This window comes from Arvicanthis niloticus, chromosome 2 (genome assembly GCF_011762505.2).
Source record: "Arvicanthis niloticus isolate mArvNil1 chromosome 2, mArvNil1.pat.X, whole genome shotgun sequence".
Classification (NCBI taxonomy): Eukaryota; Metazoa; Chordata; class Mammalia; order Rodentia; family Muridae; genus Arvicanthis; species Arvicanthis niloticus.
In genome coordinates this window covers 35553842-35577770 of record NC_047659.1, presented here as the reverse complement: position 1 = coordinate 35577770, position 23929 = coordinate 35553842, and the positions used below count along the sequence as shown (strand labels likewise).

Genomic DNA, 23929 nt, shown 5'->3' with positions numbered 1-23929 from the left:
GTCCTGTTTGCATCCACAGTGGTGGAGATCACCAAGCATTTTTAAGTGTAGACAGGCACTCCTGCCCTGGCAGCCCCAGTTCTAGAAGTCTATCTGATAGAGGTACTTGGATATGGCATGGAGATCTTCACCACTGTTGGAGTGAAAAACTGAAAGGAAAAAAGATATCATTCAACTCTTAAAAAGACAAAAGGATATCTTTATATCCTTACATAGAAACACATGATTGTACCAGGTTGAGAAAAAAGAAAAAAAAAAGGAAGGAGGGAAAAAAGGAAGGAAGGAAAAAAAGAAGGAAGGAAGGAAGGGAGGGGAGGGGAGGACACAGGACAATGTGGATGTATTGTAATTTATGTGGAGGAAACTAAATTCACATCCGTGCTTGTTTACAGACACAGTGCAGAAGAGTATCTAGCACGAAGCACACCATCTACGTGTAGATACACATCTCTGTGTGCAGGCCAATGGAGGAGGCGTGGCTGTGGTTCGAACAAGCTACCAACAAACACACATGGAAAAGGAACCCAGGGCATGAAGCTACCTTCTGTGTCTCTGTGGCTAAGTCAGACCCATAAAACCTGGACTCCATAGTTAGTTTTAAAAGAAACTCTTACCCGTCTGGCATTCACAAGAGAAATAGGAAGTTAATAAATGTGTTAAGCTCTGTCATTTGTACAAGTGATAGCCATAATAAATCATAACATCGAGGCCTCCAATAACACAGTAGTCATTTTACACACCAGTGCGCATCTAATTGTCTACTTGGTACTATGTACAGTACAACAGGCTTCCGACTGGCTGTCCTTCATGAGGTCTCCACATTTCTACTGAGGCATGGCATGCTCCCATTTAAGCTCATGTCTTATCTCATGATGATCTGAAGGGTTTTTGTGTGTTGCAAATTACTTGTTCCAGATGGAGAAAAGGAAAAAAAAAAAAGAAGAAAAATTGTCTTTAAGTCTCCTCTCTCATTTATCTTCAGTTTTTATGTCTGGGGGCTTAAGCTCACTCTGGCAGCAGACCTTGTATCTAGTTATATATCTGAGAAACAAAAATCTTTATATAAACAAAATTGAGAACCTACCTGTATAGTCTTAAACTTGGCAGAATACATTACCTTCTAATGTCACACAGGAAAGAGAGAGGTGGACAACATTCATAAACCATGACATTTCAATACACTAAATGAAGGTAAATATTTGCTTTAAAGTTTCTATTACAATTATTTCCTGTCCTTTCAAGTATCAAAAGTCCTAACTATACAGCCTCATTTTCTCCCTACTCATCTGAACCTGCTGGGCACATGCAAACTCCCTGTGGGTCCACTTCAAGCTCCCCCATTTCATTGCTGTGTGTCTTTGCTAACTTGTTCTTTGAGAGGCTCTAATTGTTTTGGCCTCTTGAATTTCTTCCTTTGAGTACCACTGCCTCATCCCTTACTTAATCTTCATTAATCTTTTCAATATTTTTTTCTAGGAACCATGTTAGTGTTAAGGACAATGGGCCTGGCCAGGCCTGGTGGTTCAGGCCTGTAATCCCGGTTACTTGGAAGCCCGAAGCAGGAAGATCTCAAGTTCAAGGCCCCTCCAGGCTACAGACAGTCATGACTCAGAAATTCTGATCCCTTCTCTCAAAATAAAAGTAAAAGGAGCTGGGAATGTAGTTCATGGTAGGTGGTAGAGAGATCGTCTTGCATAAGGCACAGATTTTATATATATATATATATATATATATATATATATATATATATTATACACACACACATATATGTTATGTATATATATTTAAAAAATCCTTCTACTCATAAGCAAGAACAGTAAAACAATGGGCTTTATTGACTGTGTGGTGTGTGGGATAGACCCATGTGTTTCTGCTCTTCAACTTGGGAGCTTTCTCTAATCCAGTTTTCTGAGGTTCTGTACCACCCCCTCCATCTCACACACAGAACTTCTTAAATTGGCAACTTCTCAGCTTTTAGTGATTTTTTTTTTCCTCCTGGAACAGAAAAACTGTGATATTGTCATCTGTAGCAACTTACTTTTCATAAGCTTTGGCCAGGGCATGTAAGCAGCAACCAGTGATCACTGATAAAAGAACAGATCTTGGCTCTACAAGCTTCTGACGGCCAGACACACAGTTACATAGCATATATATATATGCTGTATATATATATATATGATATATATATATATATATATATCATATATATATATTATGCAAACGCTTCTTTCCACAGTGTGTGAAGGTCTATGTGCCCACGTCTGCAGTCTCGTCCCCTTTGCCCTTTATTATTTCAGTACATGTTTTGTGGGATTCTGATGTTATTCTCTACTTCATTATATACTATCTTAAATGTTGCCTCCAGCTTTGAAGGATCACAAGTGACTGTACAAATGCATGACATGGTAAGAGGTCTGTGAAGATGAATGATGAACATGATACCCTCACCCAAGAGACAGAGGCAGCATGGGAGGACACTGCCTCTGAACTGTCAGAGCAGAACGCAGGTTACTAGAAATGTCAGGCTAAGAAAAATACAGAGCAGACACACAAACAGTAAACTCTCCTCCCCTACAAGAGAAAAAGAAGTGCACCAGTGCTTCAAAACGTGAAACTGTGACATCAGGTAGTAAACGCAGAGGGATGAGGAAGAGGGTGGACAGACAGGCGGCACAGAGCCGAGGGAACCCAGTGCTTCAGAGCAGCGTGGGCAAGCGGTAAAGACCCATCCGCAGGATGCAAAGGGTTTGGTAACTACCATCTCTTCCTCATCCTTTGGGAAGAGTCTCTTTCCAAAACACCTGCCATTCTTAGTTCAGGGTAAATACCACCCACCAACCACCCCCCAACCATCCACCAACCACCAAGGCAAACCAGATTTTCCTGAGCTGAATTACAGAGGAATGGAAATCTCTGAGCTCAGTGCATCCCAAGTTCTTCCTTAGATGCTGCAGTAAGTTGCCTATTTAAAAACAAAACTCAACAGCTGGGCTCAGTTTTGGCATTTCAGCAGAAGGTAGCATCTTCTACGCTGTGCCTCGCTAACAATTCACCTTCTTGCTGGAAGGCTTTTAAAGGGATGAACTTTTCAAAGCAAATCTGTAAAACTTTAAAGAAGGAGAAAAAAAGAAAGAAAGAAAAGAAACCAGAGAAACTGTCTACAAGTAAATGCAAAATATGAAGAAGATAAAAACTGTGACAGACCGTCAGCCCCCACCTTTCTATGAAGTCCTTTCTTACACAGGAGCCAAGGCAAAGAATGGAGGTGTCTTTTGTTGAGACCAAGCCAAAAACACAGCACACTAAAGCCCTTGGAAATATTTTTTTCAGATGTTAAAGCCACCCCTGCTCATTCTGGGCAGGATTTTCACAGTGTGTTCTTTCTGTTCTTCTACACACAGAGAATTAATACAATAAGGTTTACAGTAAAAAGAACATCAAAACCATCATTTTATTCCAATTATTAACGTACACTCGAACTTGGAAAAGGGCATCTATTCTCTGTTAGAAAAAGAAGCATAAAAGGAATCAGATTTTACTTTTATTCATAAAAATCAATTTTCAATTTTCCTGCCCTTGTAGCCAAAAAGTACGGTCATGGCTATCGATGCCATAGGCACAGGTAAAAACCAGGCAAGCATCAGAAAAACACACTTAATGCTATGATAGGAGAAAGAACAACTACGTGGCTGTTAGATCTGAAAAACCATGAATACATGAGAGTAAGAGTAAGAGGTAAGTGGTGAGTAAGAGGTAAGAGGCTATGGTGCCCTAAGAAACATAAGGGCCCAGTTGTGGTGAGGGCAGCTGAATTGCTACAGTTGTATCTCCCTGAGCTGGGGGAGATATGTGGGCAGCATTTAATTGCTATGTATTTAAGTTAAATATATTTAATGCTTACAAATGCATATATTTTATGTTTTCTTATATATTTCACACATAATGCAATGATTGTGCTGCCTTCTGGGTGACAAAAGTTAAAAATGGACACACACACACACACACACACACACACACACACACACACACACACCTGTAAAAAACCATCAAGCACATCAATGGATATTTGCTACTTGCTGATGACAGGAATCTGACGATGGGGATCAGAGTGTGGGGATAAGGGAGGAGGGTCAAGGAGGTCCTAGACCCTGCATTTCCCACTGTCCATCTTCATCTGTCTGTACCATGTACCACAAACACAGGAACACCAATGCCTGTCTGGTGCTGGTAGCTAAAACCCTAACTGCCCTCTCTAGCTTGAGAAGCTAGGCAGCAGCTGCCAGGTAGGCAAGAATGGCAGAGAAGACAGGTACCAGCCCATCTCAGCTTCAGACAGTATTTCTGCCACAGGATGCTGCCTCCTGGTTCCAACAAATGTGAAAAAAAATCCCATCCAGTCTCTGCCTACTCCAAGACTCTGACAGAGTCAAGCACCCTGTCAGCCCTTGGAACAGAGGCAGGCATTCAGGATCATCCGCCTCTAGGGTGCTCTGCCTTCCTGATCTTCCCAATCCTACTTTCCCAGCCCATAGGTTCTCTGCCTCAAATTCCCTGTATTTAACTAGCTGGCGTGGGTTCTGCTTCCCCAGCCAAAATCTGATGGAGAGACGTAGCTGTTACTGCTGGACCAAAAGTAATTCTTCCCCATCACACAGTACCCTCCAATAAGAAAGAAAACGTGCTGACACCAAGGGTAATTTTATTTTCCAGATACAAAAGACATTATGGAGAAGCTGTAAGCGTCTCAATCTCATATACTTGGAGGGAGGGAAAGCAACTTGGTCACATACATCAAGGGCCTTAATACCATAGGTACACCTTACAAGGTGGTCCCCCCCCACAAATCCAGTAGATACATTTTTATATAGTTATCACAGTGATTTAGAGCAAAAATCAGAAAAATATTATAATGTTGAATAATACATATACAAGCAAGAAACTCCTCTCAGGTGTCTTCCTGCCAGTTACAATAGTTATAGTCTCTGCTCCAATTCTCCATTAAATCTGAGTATCTGAAGAGGGAGAGGCTTCTGCTCTAGATGCTGGAAACCATGTGCTACATACATTCAAGGTCTCAAGAAATCCTTACTGTGTAACACTAAGGATGAATTCATAGAGGACTTTCATACTCAATTATAGATACTAAGCATCTAGGTAGGCAGAGGCCAGCCTGGTCTACATAGAGAGTTCCAGGGCAGCCAGGGATACACAGTGAGACCCTGTCTTAAAAACAAACAAATAGCAAATGTAACTGCACATCAATGTTCTCAAGTTTACTTAAAGGGCAACTAAGTGTAACATGCAGAAAACTGAGATGAGATTAATTATAAGTAATTATTTTATATTTCTCTATATTATAAAAATACCCGATGGGTATGTGTACAGCACATTTAAAGTTGAGGTTTTTTTTTAAATAATAAAAAAGATAGGGAGGCAGACAGACTAAAAGATAAGCTTGGCCATTCACCACTGCTTGAAGAAGAAAGAAGATGCTGGCCACCACTCAAGGGCAAACTGGAAATGAGGAGATACTACACCACATGTGCTACGACAGCTACAGTAACCACCACAGTGTGAGAAGGGGTGTGGACAGCTACAGTACACCACCACAGTGTGAGAAGGGTGTGGACAGCTACAGTACATCACAGTGTGAGAAGAGTGTGGACAGCTACAGTACACCACCACACTGTGAGAAGGGGTGTGGAAGTCTCGTGTGGAAGCCCTTGTGCTTTCTTGGTAGAAATGTTACAGAGGCACAGCCAAACTGGAAACCATTCCACCGATGGTTTAAAGGGCTAAACAAGTTACAAGCTGATTGGGTGATTCTGTTCTTAGTTATAAATATAGGCAAAAATACACATGCAGAAGTTTTCATAAACATTCAGAGCAGTAGCTAAAAGGAGAAACAAGTGCCTATCAATTGGTGAATGGATAAAGAAAATGTTTTCCAATATCCCAAGGGAATATTATTTATCAGTAAGAAGGATGAAGTGCCGACACATAGGGTGAACCTTGAAAACACAATGTTCAGTGAAAGAAGTCTACATGAAGGGGCATGTGTTGTACAAACCCAGTAACTGGAATGTCTGGAACAGGTAAATTTGTAAGTTCATAAAGAAAGATAATGGTGGCTGCTTAAGATTGGTAGTTTTGGGTAGAAAATGATACTGACTTATAAACTGTATGTGGCATCTTTACAGGTAATGATGATGTTCTGAAACAGATGGTGGTGACGTGGGCACAACTCTGTATATTTTAACAAAATTGAAGTATGCAGTTTAAATGTATAAACTGTAGGGCATGTGAGTAATAGCTCAATGAGGTTATTATATCAAGAAGACAGAAAGAGCTACAAGGGAAAGACTATGGTCAGAGTCACATCATATATGATAAATTTGCAATAAAGGAAATTCCATAAACTGAGTATGGTGAATCCCAATGTGAAGGGGCTGAGCCAGGCCAGGCTGGGATATGACTCAGGAGAGTTCCAGGACAGCCTGGGATGCACAGAAAGACTCTGACATTAAAAAAGAAAGAAAGAAAGAAAGAAAGAAAGAAAGAAAGAAAGAAAGAAAGAAAGGAAGGAAGGAAGGAAAGAAAAGAAAAGAAAAGAAAAGAAAAGAAAAGAAAAGAAAAGAAAAGAAAAGAAAGAAAAAAAGTGGAGGAGGTATCAGAGAAAGAATTAAAAAGAAGGAGGGGGTCTGGAAGGAAGATGATGAGGAGGAAGAGGTGTGAGAGGAAGAGGATGAAGAAGAAGGAAGTTGGGCAGCAATGGCAGCTGGCAAGGCAAGATTTATAATCCTGCTAATGTCCTGTTAGACTATCAAGAGTGCCTAACATTTTGACATAGCAACATGACACTGCCATCTACCAAGTTCATGACCAAGAGCATGCAACTGAGAGAGAGAGAGAGAGACAGAGAGAGAGAGAGAGAGAGAGAGAGAGAGAGAGAGAGAGAGAGAGAGAAACAGAGATAGGCAAACAAACCCACAATTTGACCTTTAAAGAAATTTTCCTATTTTGTGTGCATTCCTGGCCATTCTGGAGTGCATGGGACCACAGACTGTCTGCTGGACATGTCTTCAGCCTAAGAGTTTCAAGAGCTCTGAGTAAAGTAGTTAAGAATTTAAGCTCTTTGGAATTTTAAAAACTTACAACATTTTGTAATTTTTTTCTAAATATACATTCTATCCTAAACTAACACATTTGCCCTTCTTACACAGAGTTAGCTTTCATATTTGCTAAAGACTGCATTTTCTAGGTCCTTGTGCAGAAAGGAAAAAAGAAACTTTCCAAAGGCTTCAAGTTCAGTTGTGAACCTAACGTACGTGCCCTCAAACGTTCCTCTGACATTTACTGTTCATTTATATATGCGTGCACTCATTCACTCAGGTGAGCCGGGTGGCATAGTCCTGCCCTTTGTAATGATCTGACACAGTGTGACAGCAGGGAAAGATCAGTTGTCCCGCTGACACCTTGGGCGCCTCGGGCTTCAGATCATCTCTGATTCGCTCCCAGGAAGAGTGAGCAGGGCTGCTGTCAGGGTTCCAGCCTGGCTGCTGCTCAGATGGCCCACTGCACAGCGACCTAACTGCTCAACAGGAGCACTTTCCTGCAAGCTGGACGGGGCTTGCTTTAACATTTATACCTCACTACTGAATACCCTCTGTTGCTCCTTTTACCATCAAATCTAGCATACCCAACACTGTGGGCCAAAGTCTCCCAGAGACTGGCTCTCCATTCTGACCTGCCCAGTTTTTCAATGACACTGCCCTCCTACATTGCTCAAGACCTCAAGGCTTATCCTCACAAAACCACTCTCCAAATCCTTAGCAATAACCCAGTCCAGATGGTCCCATATCAAATTATGCAGTATGTTTTCAGCTGTTCTCTCTTTGCTACATTTTTCTTCCCTCTAATTCATAACTACGCTGTCTTTCTAGAGAATGTTTAAATTACATGACTTTTCTTTAAGGATTTTCATAGTCTCTTTCTTCATAACTACTGAGAGACTAAATGTCCCTGCTGGTCTAACTCAGCCCTCTAACATCTAACATCTAATATCTCTGTTTAAAGACTACTTTCAAATATTCCCACACAATGCTGCTACTGTGTGTTCTGTCTGGTGGGAATGCCTCCTCTCTAGCCTGGTGGAGATGAAGACGTGTGGGCTTCAGGCTCATCTTTGCATAGCTATCTCAGAAGTGACCATCTGTGACATGAAATTCCACCTTATTTCCAATGTAACCACACATTCTCCTGTGGAGCATTTTTCCTTTTACTAACATGCATTCTGTAGGTGATCTTGTAAATAGGAGCAGTTTGTACAAAAAACATTGTAAACGAGCAGCGTGAACGACATCAGAATTCTGTGGTCAGGGGCAGCTAAGCATAGATACCGGGCATTGGCTGCTCTAAGTTTCTTTAAGGCCAGTTCTAGTCTCTGCAATGCTGCTGACTTGCTCACCTTATAAACTCCATCTGGCTTGGTAGCGGGAGGATCGGGTGTACTAAGACTGCATCTAGCATATGGTGTAGGTGCTTGATTACCACACACTGAGTGAGGACTCAATTTAACCCTTGTGATAGTGGCAGATACTCTTTGTAACGTAATCCACCCTTCATGTCATGTTGTAGGTTTAGGGCAAAAGATACACAAGCCATATTCAAGCCAACTATACTATATAGCAGGATTAGCAGATATTTTACAAGGAAGAATATAAGCTGAACATTCAAGTAACTCTAAGGATGAATGACAATGAAACATTTCATGGAAATGAGTAATTATCCTTTTTACAATAACTTTTCTGGTGTCCCCTTTGTTTCTTTGAGATGAAAAATTTCAGACACATAGTTGCTATTAAGGGAATTGCTGTGTAATGCTGTAACTTTCAATTATGCTAAAGGATGAAAGATACTGGAATTACTATACCAGAGCAAAGTAGTTCAGTTGCAATACTGCCAAGAGCTCGGCTTGGCTTACTCCATCAAGAGGTAGGGAGTAAAAGACTATGATAAACAGGAGTTAGGGACTTGGCTCAGTGGTGGAGCAGTCCCCTAGCATGCACAGGCCCTGGCTGCTAGCTAAGTAGCTGCCTTTTTGTTTGGCTCTAAAACAAAAAATAATTTTTACATAATTGAAAAAAACATACCTGTTGATCTCCAAGGAAATGACTTTTCAGTTGAGCTAGAGAAAAAGAAGAAAAAAATGTTTTGTCATAGAATTTAATTGTGGGCTTATTTTGCATTCCAAAACTAATTGTTATATTTAATTATGTAAATGGGAAAAAAAACTTCAAATAGAATTCAAAATTACCCATCTCCATTACTTTTGAAATTGTATTTGTACTTGAAAATGAAGCAGACTATAAAGAGATACAGAACAACTGAGCATATTAACAGAGGTGGCATTTGTGATACCCTGAAACCATAGATGCATCAGATACATTTAAAAAGACTCCAAAAACCACTAAAAAGCTCAAAGGAAGCCATGAGAGACAACCATAGATAAGCAAGTTAACCATCACGCTTTGCACCAGAAGTTACTAAAAATCAACAAGACAGGGCAGTATTTGAGTTACATAGTTTCCTTAGCAGTGGTTCTCCATCTGTGTGTCACAACCCCTTTTGGGCGTTGAAAGACCCTTTCCCAGGAGTAGCCTAAGACCACTGGAAAATATAGATATTTACATTATAATTCATAACAGTAGCAAACTTACAGTTATAAAATAGTAATGAAAATAATTTTATGGTTTGGAGTCACCATAACATGAGAAGCTGTATTAAAGGGTCACAGCATTAGGAAGGTTGAGAACCACTGGCTTATACTATATGTATTTAGAAAAGCATTGTCATGTGAAAATATATTTGTGCACCCTTTTGCCCTTCTCTGCCATGGACCAACTGACACAGGACATTACGGCATTAGGGAACAGTGTGGTAGAACACAGACTAGGTGATTAAACATTTGTCAAATGTGAATTCAAACACTTAAGATATGAATTTCTGGGCTGGAGAGATAAGAGCACTGACTGCTCTTCCAGAGGTCCTGAGTTCAATTCCCAGCAACCACATGGTAGCTCACAACCATCTGCAATGGGATCCAATGCCCTCTTCTGGTGTGTCTGAAGAGAGCAATGGTATACTCATATGCATAAAATAAATACATCTTTTACAAAGATATAAATTTTCATTTTGAATACATTAGCTCTTTTACCTTATGCACAATAATTTTGTCACAGGGCCATCAGTAATTTTATCTCTAGAAAAACATGTTGGCAACTAGAAATGACATGCTATCATTCCAAAACCAATGTGTCTAAACACTGTGACAGAGCGCGCGCGCGCGCGCGCACACACACACACACACACACACACACACACACACACAAGTGAAGTTATTCCTTTGGGGTAAGAACACAAATTTTTTTCTTTAATAATTTATGAAAAAGAGTTGTGACTCTGGGCTTAAATAAACACTTTACAAAACAGAAGAGGCAGAGTTCACAGAAGACCCAGTCTGTCAGTGCTGTGACTCTACATTCCTGTCTAACTCCTTGCCATCTTCCCAAGAATTAAAAGGTGGAAGGGATTTTTGCTTGGGGAAAACATGTTTGATTGTCCCCTTTTCCATCACGGGCACAGCAGATCACATCCCGGGGCCTGGACTCAGCTGCAAGCAGAGTAACGGCTCCCATGAATGGAGCCAATCAGCGAACGCTCATCTTGTCTGAGCTCCAGGACTGTGGCTCCAGCTAACACGCTCTTACCCCATTGCAAAAGGCACAGCTGGGGGTGGATGGGAAACTGAGCAATCTTAGTGAGGGCTACTTGCCTTGCTCCTGGTGGCAGGTCACAAGTGTCCTTGAGCTTAGAAAGTAGTTTCTTTCTTGCAATGAATTTCTGTTTCTTAGAACTTTTGTTACTTAATTTTCCTCACAGAATTAATTCTCCAAACACTAGGACTGATAATGCCTCAGTGTATAATTGCCAAAACAATTACATCTTGTGTCAATATTAATACATGCTGCTAACCAAACTGCCATCGAGAACAGCTTAATAATAGCTCATGAACCTTCAGACTACCATGGGAGTGTATTAAGCCCTGACTTTTAAGTTACAGAACTTTCATGAAATGTTCTATAATGTGTTTCATCCTTGCAACTACCAAGCTTATCCTGTCACTCTGAGCTCCTATCTGCTACTCCTATGAGTAGCAGAGGCTGTGGCTGTCTGGCTCCCTCTGTGCCATGGGCCCAGTATCCTGCCTGCCTGGCACACGGGAGACGCTTTATACAGGGTTACTTCACAGAACGCAACGTGCTGTTCTGGGTAGTGATGCAAATACTGATGAAGAGCTGAAACTGTGTTCAAGCAGATTAACTTACTTCACCCTTTATCATGAGGAGGTTCCAATGGATTGTTTTGTATTTTTTTTTTTTTTTTTTTATTGTTGTTGTTGAGGAGGGGAAGGGATGGGACAAAAACCAGGCAAACAGTATTTGGCTGCTGAAAAGGCCTTAGGTCCCCTAAACACAGCAGGGCATCCCTAAGTCAATGGGAATAGTCAGCTAAAATCATCTTCTTCTTCCTATTTAAAGTAATGTACATAACTCATTAGGAAGATAAGCTAACAATGAACATTAAAAATAAGCCAAATTGCCAAGGTATGTGGAAGAGCACAGATTACCAAGTTACCTTGATAGGAAGTTGACAATGTTGTGTAGTAACTACAGTGTATGCTCTTCAGAACAGTGTGTTCAAAGTTTTCACTTTAAAGGAGTCTCAAACCGTTCACCCTGTGACCCCAGGACTGAAGAACAAACACGGGATCTGAAATGGTGTTTAATACAACTCACTCTGGTTTAGAGCTGTCAGAGGCAGGCCCAAGGCAGAGACAGCAGAGGCCGCTTCAGCAGGGAAGGAAAGGCCCGATTCCTTCTCTTTCTCCTCTCCCCACACCATCTATTCCTAGAAGCACTTCCCACCCGAGGTTGGCTGCCTACCATGTGTCTACAGGCACTGTGCCCACAAGACTCCGCCCTGGCTCCCTTTCACGTCCCTTCTGAAGGTGCCAGGCAGCTTGTGTTCTAGGAGCTTCCACTGGAATGTGAAAGACATTTCACACACAAGGCCTGAATCATCAGCAAGAGTTTTGTGTCAATAGGAAAATATCATCATAATTTAAAATAACTTGATTATCAACCACCATTTAAATAGACCATTCACATACTTAGAACTGTTCAGGCCAGGAGATGAAGAACCAATTAAAAAAAAAAAAGCGAGATGGCAAATTAACCAATCAAAGCTTTGAATTTTAAGTAAAATATTAGTCTGTCTTAAAAATTTATTTTAGGCAGGGACTATGCATTTTTTGTGCTGCATACAATATGTAGAAATCAATGTAAAATTCTATTCATATGGAATTAGTTTTCATTTGTAGATATAAATGGCTTCTTAGAGTTGTACATTGTGTTTGAAAATCTCCCTGAATTTGGTCTTTCGCCAGGAGTCAGGAAACTTGCATGTTCATACTCTGCCAAGGCCCAAGGGCCGTCTAATGAGCAGGCTACAAGATTTCATGTAAGAAGAATGTGATGGTGACTCGGGCATTTGCCATGGACACAGCCACTGCAATGAGCACTGTTTCTGGCTCATGCATCTTGAGAGCCTATGAACTAATATGTGATCATCTCTCTTTCTGCTTATGCAAACCAGGAAAGAAGGCTTGTTGGTAACTAAAAATCATGACTGGCTCGTCAGAAGACTAACAGACAGCACCAGCAGGTCCTGTGAAATAAGCCCAGCGTTTTCAATCCCACTTCATGCTCAACATGTTACAGTTCTTTCTCCTCTATTAGCACCATGGGACACTCAGCCTGAAAAGATGGAGCCCAGCCCAGGGCACCCAAGTCTTCGTCACTCACACAAATGTTGCAGAGACTCACACAACTATCACTCAGGGCACCCCAATACTGGGGCATAGGTTGGAAATCCATCCTTTGATCCTATTTAGGCTGCAACATTCTCTCCGTCTTTCTCCTGATTGGTCTTCATGGTTTTGATTTCTTATCCTTTCAGGCTGTTGCCTGCTGTTGCTACTGAGTTTTACCAAATGACAACAAATGGGTGTCATTCTCCCACTGCTAAAGTACAAACAGACCCACAGAAGACAAAATGCAAACATCTGAGGTGGCCCAGGAGGTCCTTGCCACCTGGTCCCTTTAGTTTGCCCTTTCCCACACAAACCTACATTTCAGGAACTTCCAAGTACTTGAACTTGCCTCGTACGCCAAGCTGCTTCACACTTTGAATGTTATTTTGGGGCAAGAATGTGCAGGAACAGTCTAAAAATTCTTTTTAGAATTGTTCAAATGCCAGAGCTGCTGTTCAGGTACCATGTAACTATGTATGCATGCACTACATACAGGAAACTAAGCAGTCTAGTGAGGTTTAATTTTACTTTGTGTCACTTCCTATAAAAGCAGGAATGTTCTCAGAAAATGCTCTCTCTCCCCTGCCTAACATGAGCCAGCTGACTGGACTTTGCTGAAGAGGTAATGGGGAGTCCACAGTGAAGACAGAGTGGAGCCAAGACCCTCTGCTATGCCATCTCCTCACTCTTCTCAGGTCTGCGTCTGTCTCTGTAAACACGACACAGGCCCTACTGTCTGGACTGACTGTGCACTCCTCAATGACCTCTAAGATCCTTCAAGAAACAGTGATGGAAATTGATCCCTTGCTCCTTCTTATCAAGAGTGTGTCCAATCTGGAAAACCTTTTGCTTATTGTAAAAACCTATTCTCAGGCCCCTTTCCTAATCTGTCATGTCAGGATAATCAATCCAAAATTCCTGTGGAGCCCACATTCAAAGAATAATATGAGTTAGTTATCATCTTTAAACCTGCACACCTGTACTGTTCTTGAGAAGACATAAGTTACAGGTTAGGACAGCTTAGTTCTGCCGAGACAGAATAAGTTAGTCCTTAATATTTCCTGTTTTTCAAAGGTCTGTCAGATTATCCTGGGCCAAAAAGCTGAAGACTGATGTTCCAACTTCCTGATTTACTGGAGCTGTATGGGTAGGCAGCTGTCTCTATAACTTGTCTTAGTTCTGGAGCTGAGTTAGGCTTCCTATATTTTCAGATAATGTTGCTCATTCTCATATTTCTGATGGGGTTGAAAGATTACTTATAGTCTCATAGCCAACCCAGGCTATTTAACATTGAGAAAATATATTTGAGAAGATAGTTCTCAGGTAGTATACAAGCTAAACCAGGACATAACATATGAATTTATAAGTCTTTTAAGTTAGGATAGATGACTGAATGTTCTATTTAATTGTCAAAGATGATGGACTGGATGTTAGGTGTATCTTATACTTTATAAATTACAAAATGGTAATAAAAAAAAAAGTGTATACTGCTCTTACAGAGAGAGAGAAAAAAAAAAGTGGCCCTCCCCAAGACAATGAGCAGGAGTCAAGCAATAAAACAAGTGAAGTGAAGGCTCCTGTTCCTGGAGCAGGAAAGGTGAAAGAATTAGGGAAAGAATTCATGGCTGGTGATTTGTTCCCACGGATATTTGATTTGAATACACACTACTTCTTTGACCCACTTGCGGCTTTTCTACCCATGTTATATATATATTTTAATTTCATTAATTTTCTGTAATAATAATGTACATTTTCTAACTTGAAGACATAATTTCATCAAAGTGTTTCAGAATAATTTTTCTTGGCATGAGAAGAGCCTAAACCTGTCCTAGTTTGGCTTACTATTAGTGACTAGTTTATATTTGAGCTAGATTAACTGTTCTTAAAAGGATGGCCTGGGTGACATTAACATTTCATGATCAACTGGCGACTCTAAAATCAAATGAAAGAGCAAGAACCCTAGTCATTTGTCACACTGACCTCCATCGCTGCTTGGAGAACTCTTCTAGGAACTCAAGCCTTAGAGTTCAGATTAGACCATTTTATAATAAGAATCCCAAGGAAACAGTTCTTAACAAAGGGGGATACTTTAGGAATATATTGATCCATGGTTTCCAATCAGAAACTTGACAGTGGGTGTTATTATATTTTCTACTTGTTTTAAAGAGTGTTTTCATCAAAATCTCAGAAATTAAATACCTCAGATGTGGTGGTGCACAACTATAAACAGTTGAGAGGCAGAGGTCATGGGATCATGGCTTGAGGCCAGCCTGGGCTACATTGTGAGATGTATTTTAAAATAACAACAATTCCAATGGTAACAATAAAGGCAAATGGAGGCTGGAAAGATAGCCCGATTGCTTGACTTCTATATGTAAGACTTCAGATTTTGATAGCACTGAAAAAAATAGTAAATTAATTATGCTTACTATATTCATAGAATACAAACTTTGATACTGAAGTCATTTTAAAGTAAATAAAGATTTGGCAATATTACTAAAAAAATAAAATAAAATAGTGTGCCCAGTCACTCACTTGTGCTTCTCATGATCACAACTGTGGTAGTTGTTCCTGGTTTCTGGTACCAGACCACAGATAGATCTTCTTGGGGGAGAGACTATGCCCTGATTCCAACCAGAACTGAATAGGATACTGGAATGCCTGCCAATCTGAATTTTTGAGTTGTTCAGTTTTAAAAGTAAATTCTAAGTAATTGTCAATATATTTTTTTTTTTACAAAAGAGGCGGATTAATCATTTTATGATGCAGTAGGTTTCTTGAATGTTCTTGGCTTTTTGCTGAGAATGCCACTTTTAAAATATAACACCTATAGAAAGCCTAGACTTCATTTATGACTTCAGCTGTCACCACTGGCAGACAGGCATTTGCTTTGGTTCACCCCCACTCCAAACCCAGTCACAGGTATGAACCAGAAGGGCAACAAAGTGGCTAGAGAGGGATGACCAGATACTCCAAGGCTGTAGGAAAAGGGCAAGACCTGTGGTCTGACTCAGGTATTTCCTTTCAGTAACACTTAACAAAACAAAACAAAACAAGCCAAGCCAAACTAAACCAAATGAAACCAAACCAAACCAAACCAAACCAAGCCTGGTGGCACTCTCACAAAGCGCTTTCACTGTTTCAATATTTAAAGAATCACAAGCTGCAGCAGTAAGTGGACTTCAGTCTTGGTTTTCTTTGGCTAGTGAGTTTGGTAAACTTTGTGGCCATCCACTGTTTGGTTTCTACCTATGCTGCTTTCCTGCTTCTTGATTTTTCATTAAACCTTAAAATTCATGCTACATACTCTACTCTTCTCTTCAGATTCCCCTTATGACAGCTGTCTAAAATACCAGAAAAAGGTTAAGATAGAAATAAATAATATTATGACCAGCTTCCCAAAGAGAAGGCGACTTTTGATGCTCAGTGCAAACATTCAAAGTGGAGGAAGCACACGGAGCAACAGAGGAGAGTACATTTTAGATGATGTTAAATATTCTTTGACAAAAGCATTTTGTGCGAGTGCTTTGAATCTATGAATAAAAGATTCAGAAGACCATATGGGAAGCGAAGATCAAAGAGGATGTGTTACTAGACAAAAATGAGACAAACAGTTCCCTGTGGTATCCCCATAAATTACACAGGAAGTAAGATTTCTGCTGAGGCCCACCCCACAACAGGTGTCCTGATTAGTCAGAGAAATCCAGAGAGAAGGGTTTTCTAACACCCCGACTAACATTTGAAACACTGAAGCACAGGGAAGGAAAATAGGAAGGTGGCTAACAACAACACCAGGCTCTTCACATGGACTCAGTTAGGACCCAAGATCCTATTCAGGTGAAGGGTCAGCGTATGAATGGACAGGTGGATGGGAAGTGTGTATTTATGGCTTGTCAAAGGTGGACAAGAAGTATGTGTCCATGGCCTGTCAAAGACCGTCATCCCTCACTTCCTATCTTCTCAACCCCAAAGACAAAGAAAATAAGAGGGGAAAACTTAAGTTCAAAGTAAAAACCAAGTGTTCACATAAAAAAGTCCTTTTCTTTGAGTCGGGACAACCTCAGTCTAATAATTTTAAATGAAGGTGGCAGTGATAAGGGGCAGGAAGAGAGCTTTTCAAACAAAGAAGGAGGTCTGTGCATGTCTACTTCTCTACAAGAGATTAAATACAACACCAACTCAGGACTCAGCTGTACAGAGCTAAGAAAAACACATCCAGAAACTTTCTGACTTATAAAGTTTTGTTTTGATGCAAACATGTACCGCAGCACCTGACTTTTTAATGTAAAGTGGGGATCTAAACTTGGGACATCACAGTGGCACAGCAAGTAAGATACATAGCCTCAACTTTTGAAATCTCATTAAAAAAGGAATTTTAAGACTGTATTTTAAATGAAATATTGCATTCTGATAATACTGAACCAGTTTAGATATTTGAGAGCAAATGACTGGGCCAGACAGAGTGGTGTACACCTGTAACTCCAGTGTTGGAAGGCTGGGCAACATCGCCCATATAGTGTCCAGCTAAAACTTAATTTGTACATACTGATTAGTGAGACCAAAAATTTATTTTTAGATTTTATGAAGAAGGAAGGTTCTTTAACTTCTAAGAGGAATTTTGTTCCAATTATAAAAATGAAGAACACAGCATGCGTCTTAAATTTTTGCTTAGCTCCTGTTTCTTGCTGGAATCATGTTCTCAAGTCTTGATTTATAGACCAGGGCCGTATGAAGCTATTTCTGTGCTGAGGGAGAAATGAATTCACATGTGGGAGGAGGAGAGATCCAGCATCATCAATAACTGTCTGGGGGAAAGAACAGAGCCTGGAGACAGTCGCTATCCAGACACCGATGCTCGGCACTGCGGCATCTGAAACCTGTTTAAATTAAAGTCTTAAGTCCACCTGGCCTCCTCCTCCTCCTCTCTACCGACCACTGCTTCCTACATGCATAGGGTCTCCAAGCTACCAAAGGGGGGTGAGGGGGGTGGGGCATGAGAATGAACCAGAAGGATTCTCTCAAGACAACATTCTTTTCTTTTTTCTTTTCTCTCCTTCCTTTCTTTTTTTCTTTTCTCTTCTTTTCTTTTCTTTTCTTTCAAAAAGATTTATTTATGTATTGTATATGAATACACTGTAGCTGTCTTCAGACACACCAAAAGAGGGCTTCAGGTTGTGAGCCACCATGTGGTTGCTGAGAATTGAACTCAGGACCTCTGGAAGAGCAGTCAGTGCTCTTAACCACTGAGCCATCTCTCCAGCCCAGACAACATTTTTGAAAGACAGAGGGTGATCTGTAAAACCCACTCAGGTGGCTAGACCCTTCCAAAGCACAGACATGAAGTGTCTGGTCAAGAGTATTTTAGAGCTGTAGTGTGAATGTCCAGTTTACAACACAACAGAGAAGAGAGCTAACCAGCTAACCAGGAGATTTGGGGAGGCCAAGGAGGATGAGAGGGTACAGCTACCACCTCCCCACCCCCCACGGGACAATGAATCAGAAACTAGGGGCTACCAAATAAAAAGCCAGTTCTTGGTGTGAGCTACCTCTGTTAGAGGTCAGAGTGTTCTAGAGAGCCCAGAGCAATGGATGCTGGTCGTGCTGCTGCTCTTGGTTCCCTAGCAGAACTTGACAGTAAGGCCCTGTTGCTGAGATCACCACAACTTTGGACATAGGACATGGAGAAACAAAGCTGGTGATGACATGGAAGCTTCCTCTATGTAAGCTAGCTTTCACAGTACCAGAGGTGCCATTCAGGCTGATGGGAGACATGAGGGGGTATGTCATTAACTTAGAGCTGTGAACTTGGTGAGCTACCAGAATGACAGGCATGAAAAGATTATTCGCCCATGAGTGGTAGAATTAATGTCTTGTACTGCAAACCTGGCCAAGACTGGGGCATTTATAGGCCCCAGGGGTGAACCTACTATTCTGATTGTGTTAAATGGCCCTGTACAAATTGTCTTCTACGACCTACAGATCAGGAAAGCTCTCAGACCTCACCAGAGATTTGTCCTGTGCAATGGATGGTGGGTAAGGCAGAGGAAAAGTGCCTACGGGGTGCTTGGCCACAAATGGGACATATATATCACATCGTCTCCCAGGGACCAGCACCAATCACAGAGGGGACAGAAATACTGCAATCCCAATACATTTGTATGTATCAATGTCATTCTCAAAGAATTAATAAAACATCATCTTAATAGGCAAATAAACACCATATATAGTGAATTTTAAAAACCATTTACTCAAAATTAAGAACTAAATCATCTGACATTTTAAAATCTGTTCTGCAACACTTAAAACATAAATAAAATATACCGGATCACCTGTCCAATTTTATCCACCTTACACGAAAAAGTGACCATATGATAATACCTGGAATTCCTGATGGCCTGAATCTAATTAGCTCACCAACCAAACACCGTCTACCATGCTCTTCTGTCTCCTATGATTCCCTGACTGGTTTCTAAATGTAGATGCTGAGGCAATTTTTAGCAAGTAGACACCATGGTGACTATTCTCTATTTTACAATGTGTCACATCAGACCCTCAGTTCCAGACTTTGAATGGTTTCCCTTTTGATGTTACATGATGGAGAAGGGATCCAGGTGTGCACACACTGCCACTTGCACTGAGAACCTGCTGCCTCTCCGCTGAGAGCTTCAGCGGACACCAGTGGTCATCAAGGGCATGATTTTGTGGTTGAGAAAAATCACAAAAGGTTTTAACACAGGCTTATTCTGAATGGACTGCTCTCTTTGGTAATAGAAGACATACACTGTAGGACTGTTTTATATCCTATTCAACAACCATCTGACTGAGAAGTATTTTCTCACTGCAGAGAACAAGATGCCCTCAACATTCTGTACCTCTTGTGTATCAGCCCTAGTGTCACCCTTGGAAATGTAACTTGAATTTCTTGTGACCCTACCAACAATATTATTGATAATACAACTAAAGTTTGGATCAACCAACAACTGACCTAGACTACAGTAATGACCACAGGAACCTAAAATACTAGTTATTGTTTGTTTTTTCATTTAGAAAAAAGGCTGGAAGGTGCATGCAGATACCATTGTTAAAGATAGTTTTGGTCGGATTGTAAGCGACCAAATCATGCAAACCAAATGTTCTATCAAAGCTTTTGTGGGATGCTAACATTTCAATTGTGCAATATTAGATTTTTAGGTATGAAAGTCTGGAGCATTTTTCTCCCCCATTTAATCGTGAAGGAACACAAACCTGGAACAGAAAAAAAAAATCTATGCAAAACCAGATCAGATTGATTTGTTATTAAGTAGCTCATGAAGCCCCAGGGAGGCAGCTATAGGAACAATCCAGATATTATGGGGCTGGGGAACGGGCCAGGGCTTTCCTTTCCCCAGGCAGACATGCCATGTTTATTGTTACGGCAAGCTGATTAACTGCTGAAGACAGACTAATAGATGGCCCTCACTTTTAAGAAGATAATCACACATCCAATGTTCTTTTCCAAATATCATCGGATTAGAGCAATGCTGAGCAGTTCTCTGAAGGACTAAAGAAACATCTCACCTCACATCACTGTCTGCTCTGACTGCCAACCACAATAGCAACCATCTTTTAGCTGCTGAAGATCAAAATGAACTAAGTGAAGGTATCTAACATTCTCCCTGAAACAATCAAAGGCACGAGCTGTATTAGATGAAGTGCTATTTTCAAGGCTATTTTCCAGAAGTTCTGAGCTGGGACTTACACGGGTTCCCGTATCATGGCTGTAATTAATTAGCAGAAGCAACAACAGCCTCTGCAGCTTCAGGTGGGCACAGTGATGGAGGCCAAGGGCTTAATGGCTTTCCTATATCCCATTTCCTATATCGACTATAGGTACATAACACTCAACTGGGAAGTAGGAAGAGGAGGTGGAGGCCTTAAGTCTTCCCTGCTATTCATTGGCTCCCCTGTGGAAAATACTATTGTTAGGGGAAAATATCTTAATGTTAGTCAGGTGTGCAGTAATAATGAAAACCAAATCAAACCAAACCAGAAATCAAACTTTACTGGGCAATGATACAATAACGAATACTAATATCTGTTAATGCAACTGTCAATCTTGCAAGAGCAGTTCCGCGGCTGTTCTCTTCTGTACTGCATTACTAGAAACAAAACACATTTTAAACTCAAGGATACATTAAGCAAGGATAGAGCCTGGGTATCCAGTGCAATCTGTTGAACAGAACTCTCACAAAGTATATAGTGTCTACAACCATACTAAGCACTTTGGTATCTGCATCATTATACAGGGATTGCCTTAGTAGAGTGGAAATTTCTAAGAAGAGACATGAAGATTTGTTGCATCAGGCAACTTCCAGGTTTAGTGAGACACTGTCCTAAGAGTGAGCAGATATCAGATTTTCTCCTGTGGCTTTTGCACATAGACAATCAATTCCAGATAAACTGGGGATAAAAATATGAAATGTAAAAGCCATGAAACCTTAGGAGCACAGGAAACATCTTTGGAAAGTACATTTGGGCTAGCCTGAAGGCTCAGGGAGGAAACACACTTGTTGCCAAGCCTTTCACAATCAGTTCCTGCAATGCAAAGAACGGAAGGGAAGGCCTGACTCCTGAACTTTGTCCTTGTTTGTGGGACAGCTATGCTTGGATATTGCACACATTTACCATCCCACACATGATATAAATGCACAAATGTAGAAACATGTCCTTCCAAGAGAGTGTTACAGAGTCATACACATGTGAAACAGAAGACACTTTTAAAAACTGTTCATTGTTAAAGAAGATTTTGGTTCTGGAGGATATTGTGTTAAGTAAAATAAGGCAGATGAAAAAAAGGCAAATATACCCTGCTTTCACTTACACATCAAAGCTAAAGTTTATCCAAAAGTAGGGAAAGGTGTGGGGCTCGGTGCTACACAGCACGGTATCCAGATGATAAGAGGGCAGGTGACTGGCTGACAGGAGCTAATTCTATACCTAGATGGCTGGTAGCAATGTTCAATATCTCCCAAGATAAATGGTATGCCTAAGGTGACAGATACCGATCAGTCTGGTGTGGTCATTACTAAAACACATACAAACACTATATAATGCATGATATATATTATATGTTAAAGATGAATTTAAAAGGAACGTTCATTCTAGTTTAAAAATGTTCACTTTTTACTACTTTTACTTTCAACAGAAAAGAGCCCAACAGCTTATTAGTGTGATATAGCAGTATAAAAAAACCAAATCTACATGTATCAGTGTGGGCATATCTCAAGAAGAAAAAGCAAAATGTATAATTACATAGAATATGCTGTTTGTGTATATAAATTAATCAGGTTTATATATAGGGTGTTTGGGATGCATGCATACTTAGGTACCACATAAGTGTCTAGTGTCTGAGGAGGACAGAAGAAGATGTTTTGGGTCACAAGGAACTGAAGGTACTGAGGTTGTGAGTCACCCTGTGTGCGCTGGGAATCAAAACCAGGGTCCTTTGGGAGAGCAGCCAATACTCTTAACCACTGAGCCATCTCTTCATCCCCACAAATGTGCATATGTAAAAAGCAACAGAAAATGCTATCCACATGAATGATGTATACTTAGTAAAAATGTACACAAAGTACATTAGAAGACAATATACCAGTGGCTAGCTATGGCGTAAAGAGTGAGGAAAAAAATTGAATTTTGATTTAATATTTTTCTTTTATAGAAAAAAATTAAAGTCAATATAAAACCTTTTCAGTAATTTTGAATTCTGCGTATAAATATTCACAGTTGTCACATCTCTAGATTTGGTAATTTTTTTGTACTTCTTAAATATTACAAACATTGACAACTTCAAAGTGACTCTATCTATCTATCTATCTATCTATCTATCTATCTATCACACTTTAAAAATATATATAGATAGCTTTTTAAAAACCTAATGATTTAGAGGCAAGGCTAAACAATGTAATTATTAGTTTGGCTCAATAATCATTAATGTTAAATAATTTACAACTAGTAATTATAGAATATAAACTATAAAAACTGCAGAAATGAAATAATGTTACCTTCATTAAAAGTTTCTTGAATTAGATAATGGCATGGAACCCATATTTTACATACATGGGCTTCTGAAGTTTTAAAAAGTTTTAAAAGGTATTTTACTCTTCATTAATTAGAAAAAATTAATACAGCTGGGCTGCTTTCATATTTAATCAAAGGTAACAGAATAATCTGAAATTATGATGCTAACTATAAACCGTCTGTATATGCGGTCCTCACAGCTACATCACCCACTTAACATGTTTAAATGCTCAGCCTAACATTTTAGAATAGTTATACACTCTAATTAGAATGTTTTGCTGTATAATGTTCTGGATTCATAACACATTTTATTTCTCATAAAAAATATTTGGCTAATGATTCCAACATCACTTGGCGGTGTTCTTAGTTAAAGTAAGTGTCTAGGAATACTGTCTCATGTCCTTGGGCTTGTGCCCCACAGATATTACATCAAATGTGTGCACCAGCCATCGGATAAAATCCACTTATGGCTTGAGAAGCAGTAATTAAAAATGTCTTCTGGAAACATGGTAACATGGTGATGAGCTAACCACATTCAAACTGACTTCTGAAGAGCCGAGGCCAGCAGACTCATTTCTACCCTTCCTGTGTGCAACTCTCTATTGCTTTTAATGGGAGTTCAGCCATAACAATTCAGTGTTAGTAAATTTCTCTTTATAGTTTACATGAGAAATACTGTGGAAATCCCACATTCAAATATTAAAGAGTGTTTTTCTTTTCACTTAGTCTGATTAGAAATGAAGTCAGGAAGCTTTGACCTTTGACCATTAAGGGAGGCACTAGTGACGAGATCCAATAGGACATAAGGGAATTGATAAGCATAGCAGCATTGAAATAGCTTGACCTACTATGCACAGATGGGTAGCTCAGCAATAAAGGATGACTGCAGTAAGAGAGCAGGAGAGAGAGAGAGAGAGAGAGAGAGAGAGAGAGAGA

The 23929-nt window shown here is 40.2% G+C and overlaps 1 protein-coding gene across 20 annotated transcripts in view; it reads right to left on the bottom strand.

Annotated features, from left to right (window-relative positions):
• Pkp4 (plakophilin 4) overlaps positions 1–23929 on the bottom strand; it is a 203984-nt gene that overhangs the window by 55904 nt on the left and 124151 nt on the right. For 16 of the 20 annotated variants that reach the window (XM_076928763.1, XM_076928766.1, XM_076928772.1 and 13 more), the window contains one exon: positions 9153–9187. The exons of the other annotated variants lie outside the window; for them this stretch is intronic. In XM_076928763.1, the coding sequence (XP_076784878.1) occupies positions 9153–9187 (35 nt within the window). The remainder of the gene's footprint in view (positions 1–9152; positions 9188–23929) is intronic. 20 annotated transcript variants of the gene reach the window in all.